Source organism: Anguilla rostrata, chromosome 7 (genome assembly GCF_018555375.3).
Source record: "Anguilla rostrata isolate EN2019 chromosome 7, ASM1855537v3, whole genome shotgun sequence".
Lineage (NCBI taxonomy): Eukaryota > Metazoa > Chordata > Actinopteri > Anguilliformes > Anguillidae > Anguilla > Anguilla rostrata.
Window position 1 is genome coordinate 14,312,345 of NC_057939.1, and position 22,187 is coordinate 14,334,531.

At 39.3% G+C, this 22,187-nt stretch overlaps 2 protein-coding genes across 2 annotated transcripts; one reads left to right on the top strand and one right to left on the bottom strand.

Annotated features, from left to right (window-relative positions):
* Positions 1-303: 303 nt before the first annotated feature.
* On the bottom strand, positions 304-8,656 carry rassf9 (Ras association domain family member 9). The gene is made up of 2 exons (XM_064343007.1): positions 7,998-8,656; positions 304-2,446 (listed from the first exon to the last, which is right to left on the bottom strand). Exons 1-2 carry the CDS (start codon positions 8,042-8,044, stop codon positions 1,207-1,209), a joined length of 1,287 nt encoding a protein of 428 aa, XP_064199077.1. The 5' UTR covers positions 8,045-8,656; the 3' UTR covers positions 304-1,206.
* Positions 8,657-9,802: 1,146 nt separating this feature from the next.
* On the top strand, positions 9,803-15,965 carry nts (neurotensin). Its single transcript, XM_064343006.1, has 4 exons — positions 9,803-10,079; positions 12,194-12,261; positions 14,962-15,150; positions 15,639-15,965. Exons 1-4 carry the CDS (start codon positions 9,992-9,994, stop codon positions 15,780-15,782), a joined length of 489 nt encoding a protein of 162 aa, XP_064199076.1. The 5' UTR covers positions 9,803-9,991; the 3' UTR covers positions 15,783-15,965.
* The last annotated feature ends 6,222 nt before the right edge of the window (positions 15,966-22,187 follow it).

The following is a 22,187-nucleotide window of genomic DNA, read 5'->3' on the forward strand; positions in this document are numbered from 1 at the left end:
GTATGATAAAATAACTACTAAATGCATAATTTCACATCATTTAACAGCAAGATGCATTCATCATCTCAAATTAGAGAGGCATAATGGCTAATTTAGTTATCGGTTACCCACTGTCTGTACCAAGGGGTAGATGTTTACCAAAGAGAAATGACAGTAGGCCAAACTTTGATTCAGTTGACAATTGCTTGATGCCTGTGCAGGGTACAGTAGGATGCTTTGCTTTTCCTGAGAGTTAAATTTCAAGCAAGTATCCAAATATTGTATTGGACATGCACTTTCATGCCTTAAACCAGTTTTTTCCCCATTGCTGATAAACTGCAGGCATGGATGTGGTGATCTTTCGTAAGCAGTATTTGATATCGAGATTCATATTCAACATAACACTGGAGGTTGTAACAGGAAGAGTGTCTACACTAAAGGTTACTCAATTGTACATTAGTATGCTAAAAAAATACAATATATACATTTTAAATAAACAAGCAATATTTGCTTAAAATACTTTGCACTAAAAATGAAATATGTAAAAAAAATATATAACAGCATGTGTGGTTAAGTTACCTCTTATATTAGAGCTATAAATATATTAAACATAACATTTTTCCATGAAAGAGACAGCTAAATAATGCATATTGTTGTGTTTATGTTCCACAGGAGGTTGTTTTATGAAGCACTTCTCAGTATGTATTACAAATGCAGGTTATATATCCCATAAAGAATAAGTTATTTTCATTCACCTGGTAACTTATGAATATGGACTTGTGCAACAATAGCTTTGGAATTCTTGGATTATGAATAGTTATGTACAGCACACTGCAATAGCTGCATGTTTTCAAATTACAGCCGTATCTGGGAGCGTCACTGTATATGCTTTTACATTTTTTCAAAATATATACATTTCATATTATTTTATTAACTATTTATGAACTATTTTAAAAATCTGCTCATTAATTATTTGTTTTTTTTGAAAGGGTGACATGTTTATGGGACCTTCAAAGTTATAAATATTAAAAAGGTAAAAACAAAAATCTAATAAAAATGCTAATGAGCACATCCTGTTGAGATTTACAAATGCAAATACAACAGAGCGGCAGATGCAGCACCTTGAAAACTGGACTATGGAAGGTGTTGGAATATTGTCTCTAGCTTTAAGGTATAAGTGTTTTAACACTGCATGGATCAATCAAAAGTTTCATTCTGACAAAATGATTACACATCTGTGTCCAGAGGTGGAAGGATGTCCCCGTAGGGTGACAGGGAGTCCTGACTGTGGGTGGAGCTTATTCCCGTGTCTGAATCGGTGTCCGCGGCATCTGCCTGTGACAGGATCTGACCCAGCTTGTTCTGTACACTACAGCCCCTTGCCTGGCAACTAGGGCCATCTGAGAAGGTGCATGCTGGGCTGTCGGCAGTGCATAGATAGCTTAGCTGCACTGCCAGGTGCTCACACTCCTGGCTCTTTGAGCTCAGAACACCCTCATTTTCATTCAGCTCCTTCTCCAGTTCTGTCACCTGCGCTTGTAAGGCTAAACCTTGGCGCATGCTACGCTCCAAGTCTCGCCTCAGCCCCTCCAGCTCGGCATCGTCACAGCCTGCGTCACCTGCGTCAAAGTCCACGCTCGCCGCTGCCCCCTGTGGCTCCTGGGTGCCCGTGACGCATCTGCTCTTTATTTCTGAATCAATGTCGCAGGAAAGCTTCTCGATGAGGTCCCTGTGCTTCATTAGTTGTGTCTCCAGCTGCTCGATGCCGTCAGTGGAGTACAGATACTCCTGAAGCTGGTCACCCATGCGGTCGGAGACACTCCAGCCTTCCTGGTCAGGACTGGCAGACAGCTCCCACTCAATCCGCTCAATCTCCAGGTCCAGCTCTCTCATTCTGTGGATCTGCTGCTGGATGGTATGGTCCTGAGCAATGATAAGCTGGACCAAGCTGCTGATCCCCCCTTCATCCCTGTCCTGGGTGGGTGTCTTCTCCTTGCGGATCTTCTCCAGCTTCCGAAAAGCCTTTTTCACCATCCTCTTCTGCCTGTCCACGGGCAGCAATTTGACATATTGGGCTGGGCCTTGTTCCCATCTTTTTGATTTTGACAATGCCCCCTTTGGCTTGGAGGACCTCTTGGTGCACAGTGTCACAGACTCACTGGTCTTCAGCAAAACAAACTGCACAAAGGGCTTCTCGTCCCCCCAGGCGTTCCAAAGCCGGAGGATCCGAGTGAGCGGGGGGAGAGCTCGCTCGAAGCCCTTCCACCTCTCCAGGAGGCAGTACTCCTTGGGCTCACCGTGCAGGGACCTCTTGTCCTCCGTGGCAGTCTTGTGGTCCTCCAGCAGGGCCTGAACCACATCGGCGCAGGTGGTGTGCTTGGACACCCCGCAGACCACCTTCTCCTCCTGGCACACCCACACCTGTATCTCCTCTCCGGCTGGCAGAGCTTTGTCTTTGCTTTCAGACCTGAGGCAACACAAACCCAACAGTATCTGAATCAGAGGAACAGATGTGTGTATTTATCTCTATGTGCATTGCATCTGTAGAGATGGGAGAGTGAGGCTTTAACAACCCCATAATGAATGAAGCACCATATGGTGACTCATATAAACAATCACGAATCAGATCTCTATTCAAGGACTGGTTTAAATTAGTGAATCACCAATAACATTTGATAGTTCCATACATTTCAGGGCTCATGGAACCTCGCTCAACAATAACTGCATTATAGTTTCTTTACTAAGATTCCAATAGCTTAGAAAGCTCACTCTGCACTCAGTAAACTGATAGGATCAGCCAACGGTAGGTGACTGCTTATGATAAAAAATTGAATATTTGAAATCTCTCAGGGAATGAGAAACCTACTTAGAGAGATAGGGGACACTGCTGCAACAGGGATACTGGCTGCACTACACTAAATATGTTTTGATACAACTGTAAGATCTCATCACAGATGCTCATTGCTGGTGAGCAAACTAGCTATATTCTCATTTTTTCAGCTTTTCTGTGTGTGCTTTTTCTTGCAAAGTCAAAAATACATACAGTACATGCATCTAATATTCACATTATTTCATTTGTGACTAAAATTTCCAAAACAAAAACAAACTTAGCATCACTGCATTTTAAAAAGTCCTATCTGTCTTGTACACTTTACTGCACAATTAGTACATACAACATGGATGTGGAAAGACTGTGACTGCAAATCTTGCAATACTCCTTGAAAAACTGCTCTTGAACAAAGATATTTATGTTTCTACTTTGAAATACACCTAGATAAGAGTGGCAGCTCATTAGCGTTTCTCATCTAGATGATTATTGACTGTCTGGCTTGCAGACGTCTAGCAAAAGATAACTTCTGCCCCTTGCACATTGTTGTGGTGAAAATTGGGGACAGCTCACCCTGCAAGAAGGGGTCAGACAAAACGTTTGATTTACAGTCAGCTACCACAACATTATCATCTACTCAAGGGCTGAGACAACCCCAAGAAGCAGATTGTGTGAGTTTCAGAGGTGATGGATGACCTTGTTGGAAAGTTATATTTATGCGACAACATATCTGGCTGGTTAATGGTTAGGGGTTTTGGGTGGATAAAGCCATCAAGGCAAATAGGAAAGCTATACAGAAAGCAAGCGAAACGCAGGACAGCCTGTGCATAAACAAAGTACAGCCTGTGCATGAATGTGATGCACATTATATTACAACAATTTCTCACAAGAGCCTCAAGACTGTCAAAAATGTATATATAAGCTAGTGTGCATGTGTTTACTGTGAACTGCAGTCTTTTCATTCTACATGCTATTTGTTATTCAGTGATACAATCTCCATTTTCCTACTGTGCCTGCTACAGCAGTACGTGGGTCTCTTTTCTATGGTACATTAATAAGCAGGAGCATACCTTCCTCCATTACTCACCTTCCAAAACATTTCTGGGAAAGAAACATGCATTGCAATGCATTTCTTTAAATATTCAATGGCTCCCATGAGAAATATTTGAGTAGTTGTGATATTCAAATTGTGCCCCCAATATGTCACAACCCAACAAACAGGAAACAGCACAAACTTTTGAAGTGGATCTGAAGGTCCTACTCCCTTCATCTGCTGTAGCAAACCGAACACAGTGGAATTACGCACATTCCAACGTAAACTTTTTTTGTCGACGCTTTCAAGCACTTTCTAGAGGAGAACATTACCATACGAGATCTCTCTACAGCTGTGAGGTTGCTCAGAGAGCAAAAATATTTATTTCCTCCTTTCTGAACAAATTACCTTTTTAAAAACAGAAATAGAAAGAGCTCATTAACTCATTGTCCCTTTGAGTTTATTCACAGCAGTTAAATCACTCGCCTGCACTAAAAGTCACAAGGTTCTGGAGGGAAGCACCTGTGTTTGTCTTCCACAGAACAGGCAGGCCCCGCCACTGTTCACATCCTGCCACCCTTCTACTGCAACCTACATCCACAACTGGCAGCTGGTGAGCTTTTTAATGGACGAGGTATACGGTGGTCTATACTCACAGCCGACTTTTTTACTTGCTTGAATCTATGGTATTCCTTTGGATTCAACAACATTCCTGGACTTTGACTTAAAAAGAAAGGAAAGTGTCAGTTTGTTTTCAAAGTAAAAACCTATTTCAATAGCCTATATTTTATTTTAAGTCTTTGTCTTAAAGAGTTAGCAGTAATTACTTAACTCAGTCTTAATTAAGGACACATTTTGATTGAATCCATTGTTTGTGCAATTCTAATGCTCGTGTGTGCCCTCCAGCATGGACAGCTCATTTCAGCAGTGAGACAACCATATTTTCACTATTATTTTATTTGTCAGGTCCCCCTCTCAATGGCTTTTTACCCTGGTAAAATAAATAAATAAATGTTATCCAAACAAACCAACCAATTAATATTTTGAACAAAAAGTAAAGAACAATACACAGTGAACCTCTTTACACAACTACAGGCTTCTATGAGAAGTCACAGGATGTTCTGTATTGTATAAACTGAGGGTAACACACAACTATGATGTTCCTGGGTGTAATTTTAAGACATGGATACATGACAGTAAGTTCTGCCAAAAGAACTGAGCACTGGCTATAACTAATCCAAATTTGTGCTGTTCCTCCAGTGCAGTGTCAATCATCAAACAAAAAATTAATGACACAATCCAAGTAACTATCAGGTAATTATAACAGCCACACATAAGGACCACCCAAATGGAAATTTTCTGATTTCCATGCCACTACAAAGTCAATCTCCAATAAGGAACTGGTTATTGCAGGTTGTACTATTGGCTTCAGCCATTCGGATACAATAAGAGCCCCATAATTTTGAAACTTATTTCAAATATGAAAAGGGATTAAACAGGAAAAACTAAACAACAGAAGAAACATCAGCCTATCATTCTCATATAATGAAATCATATCCGTTAAAATATGCAGGTGTACTGTAATTGAAAATTGCACATGGAGTTACACCTCATTTCACAGTAAATGCGCTACAAGTGCCATTGGCATGTCGTCAATATTTTAAAAATAGACAAAGTATCCAGGCTCGTAATGTGTTACGGTAGAGGATTTAAAAAACGAACTTCCTTTTTTATCGGGATATTTTCATCCCTTAGATGATTCACCGCCAGATACGGATCACCAAAAGACAAAACACTTGCTTCCTCTTTGTAGACTCCTTGGATAAACCCACACACCTAACTTCATAGCTAAATCCTTAGTTACTATGGAGGCTTTTAGAGATCTACCAAGGAACACAAAAATGTCCCTTTGTTTTCTAAGGAATCCTTTTCTAAACACCCCCACCCCCCCAATTTCAGAGAGTGTTTCGACAATTTAGGAAGAACACTGATAACATTGGACTTATACTGTAGGGGCTGCAATAGTAAAAACCAACATAAAAGTTTTTACTTATTTACTTGTCACACACACTGTCTTTCAGGGGTGTGAACCAAGTGCTCTGTACATTATTTACTCCACTTAAAAGATTTACTACATTAATTTGTGCGGAGTCGTTTGCTCAATGGTGCAACAGTAGCACCAGTGGGAATCACACTATCCTTCCTGTTATAAGCTCAGTTCCATTGCCACTGCACTGTCATTGCAACAACTGTTAACCCACACACACATGCTGTAATTTGGTATATCAAATTGGACTGCCTAAACGTAGTATGACCGACATCTGTTTAGACCTTAAGACTTTAGCAAACTGTAGTTATACAGACATAATAATCATGGACAGCATGTTTGCCTTGCCACAAATCTACAGTAAATTGTAGGCCTAAGCATAAAAAACATTGTTCTCCTTGATACTGTGGATTAAACATAGGGCTATTAGGCGTAGGTCGAGTAACTATCTGAGTTTGGACAGCATTAATCTTGTGTGCAACTGCCAAAGACTGTGATACACTAGTGGTATCTAGCACTTAATATACGCCTGGAAGCATTTCCTCAGATTCATGCTCCTGTTTTTGAAGCACAGTGTTTGTACAGAGTGTCAACAATTTGAAAAGTGGATTTCCCCCTTCAAAAAATATTGACTAGACCTTTAAGATAGAGCACCAGCTGAGATAAGGACGCTGCCTGCACGTTTCCCTTTGTAGGCGATAGGGGTTGTAGTATATTTCGATCCATTTAACTTGTAAACGATATTCTTTAATCTCAACCACAGCAAAGATTTGCGGAAGGGACGGTAAACAGCAATTCACGCGTCTGTGACCAGACGACGCCAACGGAAAATAAATCAATTTTTCAACACCTTGGACTTCTTACATAGCCTACAATGGTTGCTCCTTTTAGGGATATGAAATATCAAAAAAGTAAATCGACCGCCTAATTAAAACAAATTAAACTAAATAATCTGGCGAATCAATTCATCATAGAAACACTAACGCAACAGGAACAATCAACACGCACGAGATCAGTTTTTATATTCCCATCCCAAATATGACATCTGTCATGCTTACCATGGGAGCCTAATACTGGTACAACAAGCCACATAAGAAAATACTCTAAAAAAAAAAAAAAAAAGTAATCATAAACATTCAATATTAATAACACATAGACTTGCTGTAGCCTAGCCCAGTGTTAAACATTGTTCGATATTTAGAACGCCCGCCCTTGACTCAATTTCGAACAAAACGTTACAAGATGCACTTTATTGCTTTGTAGAGAAGAAAAGGGCAATGTGCTTACCGAATTCAGTCAAAACTGCATTAGTTAGCTTGCTTCTTATCTTTAAGCCACTATATTGCTCAGCATCAGTTTATTAAATTCATTATGATCACAGTCGTGATGGTCATTATCATCATCATCACCACCAGAGATTCACTAGGCCACCGTTTAGCTTCTACGGGCCTGTGAAATTGATCTCAACTATTTCCAGCCCTTAATAGCCGAATCAAACGCAAATCAACATCTTTAAGCACAACTTTTCCCTTACAATTTAGTTCCTGCGTGGTGCTTTCTCTGTAGGCCTATTATTGGTGGCAGGTGAGATACTGACTGTTAGCGGCGTTGGAACACAAATAAATGACAACTAGGCTCGGAAACCGATGGCCAGTATGCTTGGTAAATACATGGCCATGTGTACACTGCACGTTATTGAAAGCTTGCAATGTTCATGGCACATAGCGTTTTCCGCTATAGAAATAAGCAATACAAATAAATATGTTAGAATAATTCAATCTATTTATAATATCCATAGACTACACTACAGCACCGGAATTGCACCGGCAGAGTGGCCTTAACGTATTAACTACAGCAAATCAAAGTTACAAAAATCCTATCATATACTATAATCAAATACAATAGTAATAGTAATAGTAAACTCCTCATATCACATGCCGAAAACAAGGTTAGGCAGCCTCTTTTTAAGAATGCACCACTATTGCTAATATTAGGATCAGATTACCAGACATCTGATCATCAGAATCGCTGTCCTTATTTCCAACGACAAAGCAGGAAATGGGTCAGGTTGTTCAAAATTTAAGACAACAGTGTTTTAAAATGCAAAGTACCTGTTTCTCAAACGCGCTTTGAGAAAGTTTCTTCCGAATGGTGCCATGGCAACACTTACAACCCTAAAAAATGTCCTGGGTCTTCAAGTCAATATGCCGGCATAGCGGTGAGTAAAGCAACTCGAAATAGCCAAGGACAAAACGGGACAGAAGAAAAAAAGTTGGTAAATTCTGATGTTACACTCACTCTTTACAGTCCCGCGTTCCGGTTAAGACCGTCCCCTTTTATCAGAGGGTGGCGCTGCAAATTTGTTATGGCCAAAGAATAGGAGGGGGCTGCTAAAGTCTTCGTTCAACTTTTTCTTTGCTAACTCTTTGAACATATTAATCATAACCTATACGCTTTTGACTGTTTCGTTAATGAGCAAGTATATTCTAGAGTGTATAGACTGTTATTTTAAAATGTTTAATGAAAGTAGTCCATAGTTAAACTATATGAAACCTAACACACATCGTACAGTTCGAAGCATGTTTATTATAACACACTTTTAATTTGTTATAGCTTAAGATACATTGTTTTTTGGTTTCGTTTAATGTGACATTTTGATTAGGTGAATGGTTGGGGAGGCGCAAGAAGAACACGAACAAATAGAAAAAGAAAAAAAATTCCATATTTGCCCTTTCCTTCTCTTTCCTCGTAGACAGCTGTAGCGTCGTTCGTTTTCTGTGGACAGCAGAATAGATGTTTCTGTTTTAGCTGCCAGGCAACGCGGGCGCGTATTGACGTTTCTCCTTCGGCGCAGGCGCAGGCGCAGGGACATAAAGTGGCAGAACAGAGACGTCTAGTGGAGCGTCTTTTATCGCACTCGGGTGATCAGCACGCAGCTATTTTTATTTTTCAAAGGTCCCTCGTCATCAGGGGTTCCACATCTTAAAAAAATAATTTATAAAATTGCATAACTGAGTTAAGTTCTGAGTCACTTTAGAGCAGATCAGTTTAAATTTAAATGATAATTTAAAAGAAGTACAACACATTATGTTGTGCTAATGAGTATTTTTTTAAAACAATATTAATTATACATTGTTTTCAAATAGAATATTTTCTCTAGTAGTTGTGCTAAAATTGATAAAAAAACAAACAAACAAAAACAACAACAGAGAAACAAGTAGTGCCTGCTGGAATACACACTTAACTTACATGCTGAACATGCCATAGTCTTTTAAAATTCAGAATTAATTTGTCAGTTATGGGAAAAACAAATTGTAATTGAGACAGAAGTTGCATTTAGATTCTATCTTCACTGAGCAGTGGTCTGGCTAGAAACCAGTGCAGGATGAGCGAACACCCAGCTGCAGTAGATATGAGAAGCTACAGCTCCTGAAATTACAGATGTTGTCTGGGAGAAAAAAAGTAATTTTTATTGAATGTAATAAACATTATATCCATGTAATTATCTATGCTGCTTGTAATTTGATTAGATTAAAAACAATAGTTGAACGCAGTAGACGAACGTCAGTACTACCAGAAAAACTTCTTTACTGTTTTCTGTATAACTCTCCATTTATTTCATATACTTTATATAATGATCAGTAAAACTATGGTATTACCTGCATGTCTTTGCCAGTAATCAGTGGCAATATTAATATTATGTTAATATTAAGATCATGTTAAGATTTCTTTTCTGCATGAACTTTAAAAAAAATATGTGTAGTGCATATCTACATGCCGCTCGACAGCTAATGACAGGGTATTCAGCTATGTGACGTATGATGTTCCCCACAAAAACAAATTTGCGCAACAGTGGTGACGTCTGCGGTGCTAGTGACACAACAGTAAGCTGGAAGGTACAAACACGGAGTGGGTGGAGGTGGTGGGGGGTATTGGGGGTGGAGGAATCACTCCTGACATCACACTGAAGCCTATATACCAACAGAATGGAGCCCACGGCTTCTTATTCGACACCCAGAGAGCACAGAGACTGGACTGAGCAAAGACAAAGAGTCCCGTTTCTCTCCTCCTTAATCCCTACCTTATGGACCTGGCTGCTGCCTAGATGCACATAGACAGTGGATTTGGCAAGATGAGGGCTCTGACTGTTTGCATGGTTTTCCTCTTCCTAGCTCATGAAGCGATGTGCTCAGGTAAGTATCACTAAACTTATTTTTCTCCCGAATGTGCTGTGCCTCTGGAACTGGGAACAGCAGATGCAAAGGCACACTGAGTGTTTGATTGTTTGGGGTAAAGTGGTGGAAGGGAGTGCAGGTGCAAGTACATTATGTTTGCAAAGTAAGTTGTAGACCCCAAAACTGTGCTAAATATTTTTTTCTCTGTCAGAAACAACGGTTTGTGGATGATGCATTATTTTAACTGACAAATTTTCACTTGCTTTCAAATATCTGTTACATGAAGTCATTCATCATAAGTCCAGTTAATTATTCGGTGCTGTAAAATTAATGTAGGATAATGCATACAAAACAAATTCAAAAAAATTCAACACATTTGCCAAAACACGAAGCTCAAACGCATTTCAATAATCCAGTTTCCATTTCAGTTTTATGAGTTTCATTCTGATACCCTTGAACACATTCTAGTTATAAGTAAAGTTTCAAAAGAGGTATAGTGAACATGTGCTCGAATGCAACCAATCAAACACCTACTAAAACTGTTGTCCTGTATGCTTGGTACAAAGATAAAGCAAAAATTTTGACAGGATTACTGAGCAGCTAGCACACTCGACTGGATTCATGTTTTTAACCTTTCCTAGAAGAATATTCTGACAAATATTTAATTTCATTTTATTAATTGTCCATGCTAAACTGTAAGTGAATTGCAATTCCTGGAGTCAAAAGGTAACTTCTGCAATAACTGGGCATTTCAGTAGAATACCGACAGGGTGACCAGATCCATTATGTACTGGACAAAGCAGTTTATTGCATAATTTACTCGTATGAATTGTTTTTCATAAATGGCGTGTGCGGATACCCCTCTTTGAGCGGTGCTGGGGTCAAAGTAGAATCCAAAGCGTATGCAAAGGAGACATTCAGAATTCCTGCAATAATCATTTGTGACTGGGATGTCATTGCCGTTATTCATTTGCTTTGGAGATGCTCATCCATAGCAACTTATGACACATTGCTTTTATATGCCCATTTACACAGCTTGAATATACTGAAGCAATTCAGGATAAGGAGCTTGCTGAAGGCTACAGTGGCAGTGCAGTGCTCTTTTTCAATAATTTGTGTTCCATTCCGATCTTATGGGGACCTGTAAGGGTACGCCACACTTTTTGTCAGGCTTACTTTATGTTTCACTTCATAAAGCCTTTATTAAGCATATAAAACATGCATGGACACAATAGTAGTGCTTTATAAATACTCAGGACCAACTGCAGCACTCCAAGAAGCCTGACAGTGACAACATGCTATAACTGAGGTATGTCACTATGTCAGCAGTCAAAAAATAAAAAAAACAAATTTTTTTTAGCTGTTATATAAGAGGCTCATGACATTTGTCCACGTCCAGTTGCAAACAAAAGTAGTTGACTATGACTGAGCTATATCACACAGGTACTTATAGCAATGAAGAAGGGTCTGGTCATGCCAGATCGGTTAATAATAACATGCTCAGGGAGACAAAATAAATGTTGTAGTGGACAATGTTAACCATGATTTATGAAATGTTGCAGTGAGACACTTTAAAGGTTTGAGCTAAAACTGCCTGTGTCTCGGTACAAATTGATTTTGAAACCTATAAAGTGTTTAAAACGAAGGTTAAGAGCTATTCATCTCTCTTTTTCATCCACAACAAGCTTAAAGCAGGTCGCTGTAGCACTCTCCCTGGGTGCAGACCAAATGCTGAAAGCAGGGAGGTTAACAGAAACATCTCCAAACGACTGCAGGGGATTATGAGGAATAGGCGCTACAAGCAGAGACAGTGCCGTTAGAGAACGTGAGCAGATCTGCACATTAATAACCAGGGCAGCATGTCTGCTGGAAGGGGGGCAGGTGTCACGAATCAAATGAGCTCTAATGTCTTATATCATCTGACTAGATCCTCTTCATGTCTGCCTTTTATTTAAATGGTTTTGTAAGCATGCTTTAGAAAATGTGTTTTGTCTGCAGTGTACCCAATCTTTATTAAACGGATGCTAATGTATTTTCAAGAGAGCAGGTTTGATAAGGTAGTGGGTGCACCTGCTGGACATTTAATAAACCATTAAAACAAACGTTGAACAAATGTACTTTGCTTGACCCAGTGACAGATTCTGAGCAGGAACGGAAAGGAACAGAAGAAGAGTTCCTGAACAGTCTTTTCACTTCAAAGGTACGTCCTGTTGGGATCTTTTGATCCAGGTCAGACTGCAGAGAACAAAGCACACAATACTGCCTGCTTTCTGTCTGACACCTCCAGAGCAATGCAAAATACAGTAATGTAACTTTTATTGTGGGTGTGCTGTGTATATCAATTCTCACGTTGAATTATTCATTATAAGTAGCAATCCAAGCACGCACATATGCATGCGCACAAACCATGCACACACATGCATGCACGCACGCATACATGCACACACACACACAGAATTTACACCTGCCTGTGTATTTGATTTTCCATAGTTGTAAAACATTTTTTTAAATATTTGTTTATTTAATGAGGACATCAGAGTGACGGCACAACATGCAGTACGTAGCAAGCACCAGATGCAGTATGTTAAGTCGTTTCGATGCTAGTTCAAAATACCTGGATATCACAGACAACTGCATAAGTTGCTAGTTACAGAATGTTCAGATAGCACTGCTTAACAATACCTTAAATGGAAAATGCACATATTGCAGTATTTTTCCTAAGAATTATGACAGGGTAATAATAGCTGAAATAATACCAGCAGAGTAGGCTATATAATAATATCAAACTGTTTACAAGCCAATTAAACGTAAGCATTCCCTGCCTGTATTACCCATAAAATGACACTTAATAATTTGTAGATCAAGTTGTATATCTCACTGTTTGACACTCTTAGCTACATTTATGAATGGCCATGAGGAGATTTCTGTATTTACTGTGCATTGACATTCCACCAACTGTGAAGGTCTCTTCATCATGTTACATGTGACCTGACTTAAGGAGTGGTCATACTGTCAGGAAAAATGAACCCCTTACACATTTTCTGAACATTTTGCACATGCTCTGTATTGTGGCTTTTGGAGAATGGTGGATTTCACAACCGTTCATATAGAATAATGTACTGCAGCACCGTATGATTGTTGATTTCCAACATTAATTCCATAACTGTTGCATCGCTTATGTCTGTATATAGCATCTCGGTGGATTGGGTGGGAATATTGGTCTCAAACCATACAGATTGATCAAATCTCATTGCATTTCCCACTATCACCAGAGGTAATTTCTTCTGTTAAAGAATCATTGCTATCTCTTCTGTCACAGCTCCTGCTGTGACTCAAATTTTGTTATATGAAATGAACTGTGAGGCACTATGTGCGAGCGCTCAGATATATGAAAATACATTTGATTGAGTGCTTTATTGATTAAACTGGGAATAGCCCAGTTGAACACAGGAGACATTCTCCTACTGGTCACCGATTAGCCACCCTCTGTGGCCCATAAAAGAAACACAGTAAGCACTCTGACAGGTTCAGATTCAGTGACATAAATTTTAAAAGTATATGATATCCTGCATTATGTGGGGAGAGGTCCCTGGTGCAACATGAATCCTATGGCAAAGAGGCCTTAGCTGCAGGCATTCCCAAGTCTTCACTGCTATTCACTACACTCTACATGATTAACATGACAGGCAGTAATGATATCCAGGGCCATTTTACATGTTTACACATTTACATTTGCACAGATATACACCAACACAATTCAGCTCAAGTGTCTCATTCAAGTGCATAGAAACACAAGCCTTAACTACTGTAGCCATATCTAGATCCATCGCCATAGGCATAGATCTAGATCACTGCAACCAGCCAACAGCAGAGTACTTCCCTAAGCCAAATTACATTAGATCCGATTGATCTGACAGCAAAAGACTGACCTGATTGATGGATGCTGATTTAGCAGGTACCACTCAGTTGTTAATGGACGCAGGTGTAGCATTCCCCTTAAAAGGAGAGCAGACAGTCCGCCCGCATTTTGTATATATTTTTTTGCTTTGTGTGGACAGGGAAAAAGCAGAAAGGGGAACAGATAGGGAGAGGATCACAGCTCAGAAGGTGCCATTGCAGGAGATCAAACGTCCAATTGTGTAGAGGGGACCAGTATATGGCCTGAGAGTCAGCTGCCCTACAGACTACACCACACACCTTAGCACAGACATAGGCCTAATAGGCATTGATGTAATGATGAGGGAGACGTTCAGAAGCTGCTGTACTACAGATATCTATGTGGTCATTAGATCTGCAAATGATCAGTATCACAATCCAATTATGTCCGACTTCATTTTTATTCGATCCATTATTAAAAATTCTAAAGGAATGACAATAATTATTAAAGCACCATATCACTAAAACATTAGTAATTAATTCAACCATCCGATTACAAAACACAATTAATTTAAGTGTTTCTTTTTAAATTTGATTATGGCACATTACATTATTCAAATTGCCATAGTTATCACTGGAAAAGTGCTATGCTAGGCATGTCAATATATACTTGAACTAGTGTCTTCCCTCAGGTTCAAGCAGGTTCTGGGAAACCCTTTTGTAAAGGTTTCCAACCAAATAGTACAGCAGAATATCTGATGAGTTAGATTAAGTATATTCTTTTTCTGATCATAAACACATCACTGACACTCATGCACTTTGGAAAGCCATTGCTTTCCAGTCCATTTTTTCCTCAGTCACATTAGCTTGATAAAACTCACAAACACTGAAATAAAATGCAGTATGAGCGCATCAGTAGGGCTCTAAGGCTTCTCTGGTGTGAGCATGGTGGCAGGGCAAATTGCCTTCCAGTATAGTGGCCAGTTAGGAGCTATACAGCAAGACGTGCCGTTTGTGTTTGCAGGTAAGCAGACCGCAGCCGAGGACCCCTCTGCTGGACGCGTGCGGGCTGATCCAGAGCCTGACTGGGCGGGGTCAGGAGGCGTGGCCGAGTAATGGGGAGGGGCTCGTGCCCAGGGAAGCCCTCTCCACAGAGTCTATGGAGGGGCTGTATGACCTAGAGAGCCTCTGCAGAGTACTGCAGCCCAGAGAGGTGAAGAACACAGCATACGCGCGCACATATGCATACATTCAGCACGCACAAATGCACACTCACACATGAATGCATTTATACAATTTGCCATGACACTTTCTGTTAGATTGTGAATTGTATTGCAAGTTATAAGAGTCTGCTCAATGAATATAAACTAAAATATAACTAAACCGTGCAGTGAGTCACACACACGCACATAATCATTATTCTTAGAACTGCAACAAAAATCACCACCTATTGCTCTCCGGCAACGGAACTGAAGTTGTTTTTGTGTTTCCTTGTCTTTTCAATACACATGCAGGTTATACACTTAAGTGAGCTAAAAGCCCTTCTGTAATCACGGCTCACTACACAGTATTATACATGCAGTATTATAATCCTCCCACAATGACAAGTAGTGGAATTTTCCGCATGCTGGAGCCAAAAGAGGAGGACTTCATTGGGATGGAGATTGCTTGCGTTCACTAACAACCGGCTTTTCGTTTCAGATCTTTCACGAGTACCTGGAGTCTGACCTCACAAAGAACAATGTGAATCCACCAAAAAGGAAATCGCCCTATATACTGAAACGCCAGCTGCACATGAGCAAAACCAGAAGGCCGTATATTCTGAAGCGCAGTTCATACTACTGACCTCTGCTCGACCACCTGGAGCCCCTCTAAACTCTCAATGTGCATCTGTAATAACTGTATAAATGGTATTTATTGTTCTGTGTTTCTGATGCAGAGGTTTCAGTTTTTCATCCTCAGACTCAACATGAACTGTGTAAATAAAAACCGCACCAAGATTGTATCATTAAAAGTCTAAATTATGTTGTTTTCTTCTGTTTTGATATTTTTTTCAAAAGCCATTCATGCATCATGTTCCTTTTTGAGGATAACCAAATTTATTTCCAGTGTCTGAGATGTGGCAGTTAAACCTGAAGTTGAACTTTCAGTCCAGAGATTCACAGAATCTGACTGGGGCCAGATGATTAAATTAGGTCTTAAACTGACCCTTGATACCATCCATCCATCCACCCCCCCCCCACCCTAACCCTAACCCTAACCCCCCCACACACACACACACACACACACACACGCTCCTAAATGGTATACTAGAAAATAAAAAAAGCATACTATAAATGTAAAGTATAAAATCGGTAAAATAGTCAAATAGCACTACAAACATGGATTTCAAGTTCACTGTGACATTATCAATTACTAAAAAATAAAAAATAAAAAAATAATAATAAATAAAAAGAAATCGGTAACACTTTCCATCGGTAACACTTTCCACTTCAACATACAGTAAGGCTGACATAACATGACATAACAGCTGCCACAAGATGGCAAAACAGGTGATGCCAGTTCAAATGACATAAAATGGTCATCACTTCTATCGGTAATTTCATACCATTTCAAAATTGTCATAACATTTACCAATTAAAATTAGTTTAATATAATTTGACATACTGACATCTATTATGCCGTCCTATGACAGCTGTTACATCACGCATATGACAGCGTTACATCTGCCTTATGTCCAATTGGCTCAAGTAATATATTATCAAAAATGCATTGACTATTACGATACAAATTGAATGACAAATTATGCTGATTAATGAATAAAAACAAAATAGATTAAAAACTATCTTCTAAGTCTTCTACAAAATCATGTCAATTGTCTCTAAGAAACTAGTTCACTCGTATTTTAGCTAAATATGGTCCTATATAAATGTTTGCTTACAACTTCAACTTCTCGTAATGAGTTGAAGCATTGTATTGTCATTGTGCAGACTACCAATAACAAATGTCCTGCAATGCCTCCTCAGGAAATATACTGAAGAAAAAGTCAGAAATATTTTATCTTTGGCATAGTCATTTTTGAACATTCAACGTCTTGAAAAATAAGGCCCAACATCTCATGACAAGCCAATAAGGTTGCCACTGGACAGAAAACACCCCAAAAAGATCCCTGTCAGACATCTGGCTATTGCTATTTAGCACTGTCGGATTGACTGTAGTCCTTGCAGAGCCACAAGGTGCGCAAGTTTATGGTTACTCAGAAGTTCATAGTTCAGTAAAAGCAGCTGATCACAGTTTTTCATATTTTAAAATTCTAAACTTAAAAGAAAGTTTATAGCCTACCCCTTACCCTATAGCTTTCTAAGGGAAATAACGCACACCAGATTATTTGAACGACACAATATGATTTAGTCCTTGAAATGGTAATGATGGCTCCAACTACTAACTGGCTATCAAACTAGTAAACATGTTTAATGAACGCCTTAAATGGCTCCTGTTCAGACTTGTGCTTCATTGGACAAGGTGTTGAGTGAGAAGGGGTGTAATAATGGTGGACCCACATTGCGAGTGCATGCATATATTTCTCTGTGTGACTCAACCAGAACTGTGGTGGTATGGTGCAATATGGAACCTGCATGCTATACAGAAAAGATTATATCATTTTACAGAAAAAGAGGGATTTTAAGGTCAATGGAAATGTTTGTTTAAGGATTATGTACAATATTATTTTGTGCATGATCCCCAGAATAAGGTAAGATTTCACTGGGCCCACAACTCATCTCTGGACCTTGGTTTAATTACAGTAAAAGTGTGGGCAAAAATAAATAGTATTATTACCCTCCTTTTACAATCATCCTTTCTTCAGGATTCATTTACTAGATTAAAGCGTAAAAATTATATTTTTTAAATATTATGATTATGAATACAGACATATTTTACTTGACGCCATCAATCCACATTGGGATTTATTGGTGCTGTCCACATTTTAAATATTTGGTTTACCCACCATCTAGTGTTCAAATTATGTACTACTGCTTGTTTTCTGAATTTCTGACAAGATGGTTCAAATAGTTAAAATGAATTCTTCAGTTGTTGTCTGTCCCAAAACAGCGAAAACCAGTATTACAAGGCATAATTCTCTCTTCATCTGCATTAGTTAATGCTATTAATCCCAATAAGGTACTCTCTCTCTCTCTCTGTCTCTCTCTCTCACACACACACACACACACACACACACACAGGCACACAATACAGTTTAATTAAATTTAATCAAACTAAATCTTCTTAACATGTTGACATGCTGAGAGCTCATGTATAAATTGGATTGGATTACATATTTATGACTGACCATATCAAAACGATTAGAGATCAGTGGTAACAAACCCTGATCCTGGAGATCTACCGTCCTGTAGGATTTCACTCCAACCCTAACAAAGCACACACCATTCAACAGCCAGATATTTAATTATTGAGCTGCTAATTAGCAGTATCAAGTGTGACAAATTAGGGTTGAAATTAAAACCTACAAGACGGTAGATCTAGGAACAGGTTGGTTACCACTGTTACAGATTCACTTCACCCACCCAGATAAATATCCACTAGAGGGCAGCAGAATCCTACAAACAATGGAATGCTTCATTTTCACACACATGCACGTGGACACATACATTACTTCTATCCCATCTACTGCAATATGCCACTACATATACAGTCACCTAATTTGTGCATTTGTCTTGTCATTTTTAAATAAGTTTTTATATGGAGAAAGGAGGCAACACCATTTGTATTGAGTCCACATTCCCAGCCACAGCAGTACAGAAGGCCTATATCTACAAATTCATACATCAAAAAGAACCTTTTTTTTAATTATTTTTTTTTAAGACTACTAGCATCAAATTAAATCGTAGTGCTTTTTTACTCCGATGCAGTTTGTATATATGTCTGCAGTATCGACCTGTTAATTTCCTCAGACTAAAGTCAGGTGAAATTTCACACCCAAGTGCCATTTAATAGTTGCACTCCTCGGCGCAATGCTGGAGCATCTTCAGTTGCACTAAATGAAAACTGCGGGCTCTGTCTGAGACTGGCCTGTGAATTATGAAAAAGGCAGCTGGATCACCATAATTGCATGTCATGGAATGAGATTAGTTTCTTTGTGAGAAATCTGATTCTGTGAATTAGATGATGTAATAACAACTGTGACCTTGTTCGCTGGCTGCAAATCAAATAATTAGACACTGCATCTGATAGGAAACACCCTGCACTGAATGTATGGAGCCACAGGATGGTTATGTGATGGTTCTCTTTTGTAAAGTTCTCTTTGTACATAAAAGTACGTGACAACAATGGCCACAGTCTCAGGGTAAGTGTAAAATGTAATGGCCCTCTCAGAATCAGACTGAAAAGATATTAAAAAAGGTTCAACATGAGTCTAGTCTTACACAAAGTTATATCTTTTTTCCCCATTTATTTTTATACTTTTTACTTTTTAATAATACAATATACAAAATATACAGCACTATACAGAATATACAGAGTCAAAAATGATGTAGAATGTTTCATGAAAAATGAAATCTTGTTTTATATTTGTTAGAGTGGGCACAAGAGAAATAATAAGCAATCTGTTCTGCTAATTAAAATAGGATCTCCCACGTGGAGTAGCTGCACATTCTTCAGAAGTGACCTTTATGTTTGAGATTTACAATCAAGTTTGTCCTCTTTTTTTCAATTTAGGCATAGTACAGGGTAGCATTTTAGGCAGAGTATAAGGGGCTGGTGGGGTGGGTTGATGGGCATGACAGCGTTGCAGACAGAAACATCTGCTGCATGATTCACATCTGAAGCAGGGTGTCAACCTGACCTCAAGCTGGGCACAGCTAGCTCCCACAGAGACAATTAGATTTTGACTCAGATTGTCCCTTGGAGCGCTACTCTAAGTTTCTCCACGCAGGATCACATTAGCAGCCAAAATGACAATGACAACTGTGGAAAGGGAAACAACAACAACAGTAACAACAGAAGCAAAGAGCAGCAAACAGCTGTTTATCCACTGTGTGCGTGGGAGCAGTGCAGCAGGCTTCCCGTCTAGTCACAGCTACAGATTAGCTGCGTGTCAGCATGTGACGCACCCTCTGGTAAAGGAGGACCAAGAAAAGGAACAAAATGTTCTTTTCCCCATGTAAAATAATCTGCCGTGAATTTTCAGAGAAGAGTGGAGAGTCTGGAGACTGCACTTAAGCACCAAAGAAAGAGGGAATACACAACTGGACCATCACAAGACACTAAAAGGCAGATTCAAGAGAGTAAAAGACTGCGTGTATGCACATGCCTAATATTTGTGTGCATATTTGTATGCTTCCAACATGTAGCCTATGTGAAACTTCAGCATAACTGAAAACAATGTTTTAAAGCAGGAATACAGTATCATTCAAAAACATAGTGGAACCCTACTCTTAGTGGCAATCTCTGACCACCAAAACTCTAAACAGCATACACGTCAGTATGTCAGGGCATAGTGATACTGATTTGTGCTTGGGGAATAGTCATTTGTTGTTCCAAAACATTTCCCCTACGATATATTTCCACTTCCTCAAAGTTGCCACAGATTGTGTCCTAGACAAACATGTTTGGAGTCCGCATTGTTTTCTGTTAAATAATGAGGTTACAGCTACAGGTGGTTTTGTTCTTCCTAAAGATGTCTCCACAAGTGACCATATCATCAGTGAGATACCCCACCTGCCTGAATGTCACTAAATCTGTATTATGTGACCTGGAATATGTACTGTCACTGGTGCATGGCTGAATGTATCAGAGGACTGCACATGCTTCAGCTGCTGTGCTCCTAGCACAACACGGGTGGCCGAAGAGGTACATTTATCGATGTCAAGTTTGGGGGAAAATGTAGAAAAAGAATCTAATTTTGATTGTAAGCAGTATAGGCTTTTGCGGGGACCAGTAAAAAACATAAGTCACATTGCTAGCAGCACAGAGCATTTCTGACATCACCACCTGAAAACTGGGACGCGAACTTGAACGACCCGCGAACATAAAGAAAAGAGCAATTCTGCTGCAGTGAGCAGAACTGCAAGGATTATGTTTCCACTGTAACAATTCTGCATCTTCAGCATCTCCGGGGAAGAGGTGAGGCACCGATGCCCGAAGATGAGAGTCACACAGTGACCACTCAGTAAGCCACATTAATAATGAGCCCTGAGTTGAAGAAGAGCATGGTGATAACTGGTGGTAAAGAGAGCCAGATGAGCTGACTGTGTTATTTTAGTCGTGCCACAGTCAGATGATGTCCCTGCTGTGCATTACTTGCATAGATACAGTAAGATAGCAGAGTCAGCGTTTATCAGCAGGAACCACTCTCTGTGACTCTTCAGGGGAAGTTGAAAAGATACCTAGGAGATGAAACTTGTCTTCAGCCAAATTTCTGGATCATTGAAAATTCATTTTTATTGTTAAAAAGGACATTGTAAATAGAAAAGTGATAAGATGATTCTAATGATTTAGATTATTTTTATTGCAGTAATTGTAATTTTTATTTTTTATTTAAAGCTACTATCTTTGGAAATTCTCTTATTCTACAACAAGATACATGGGCACAGGGGATGCAATTCCACTTAGGCCTATTTATAGCACCTGTCTCAAAGATACCATGACATGACTCCCCTTGGAATCAAACCCATATCCTTCTGAATACAAGCCCAGTTCCACGACCATGATTCCAGAGTGTTACGTGATGGGTTTCTGTTATCCACTGAATCTACAATAACATGCATTGTGCAACAAAATTCTTTGTGCTGTCATTATCTGAAAAAAATAATAACAGCTGACAATAACCTGTGGTACTGAAGCATGGCAATAAACTCAGGCTAACCAATCTTGGAATAAAAGAGAGCGTTCCAAAAATAAAAACAGCGAGGCAATTAGTAACTGAAAAAATACCCCCTCTGTGGCCATTACGAAGCACGCAATGAAGAAAACACAGCACTGAAATAAACTGCCTCCTACTGAAACACTCATTTCAACTAAATGAACAAAAACACTAATAAAGGAACTGAGTGCCGTCAAATACCTTGTTTTAGAAGAGTAGTTGGAAGTGGTGCTTAGTTGATATTCCTGTGTGAAACAATTAGTTCCACAAAAGGCTCCCAGCCTCCCCCTGATTAATTTTTAATGGGAGATGCTCATTCTGTTGAAATATTCAATGCTAAGGAAACATTCAGAGCTTTCTCATTGTTTAAG

Coding starts and splice junctions, on each gene's coding strand:
- nts (XM_064343006.1), top strand. CDS start 9,992: ATGCACATAGACAGTGGATTTGGCAAGATGAGGGCTCTGACTGTTTGC. Junction 10,080..12,193: donor TCATGAAGCGATGTGCTCAG/GTAAGTATCACT, acceptor TGCTTGACCCAG/TGACAGATTCTGAGCAGGAA. Junction 15,151..15,638: donor GAGTACTGCAGCCCAGAGAG/GTGAAGAACACA, acceptor TTTTCGTTTCAG/ATCTTTCACGAGTACCTGGA.
- rassf9 (XM_064343007.1), bottom strand. CDS start 8,044: ATGGCACCATTCGGAAGAAACTTTCTCAAAGCGCGTTTGAGAAACAG. Junction 2,447..7,997: donor AAAGCGCGTTTGAGAAACAG/GTACTTTGCATT, acceptor GTGTTGCCTCAG/GTCTGAAAGCAAAGACAAAG.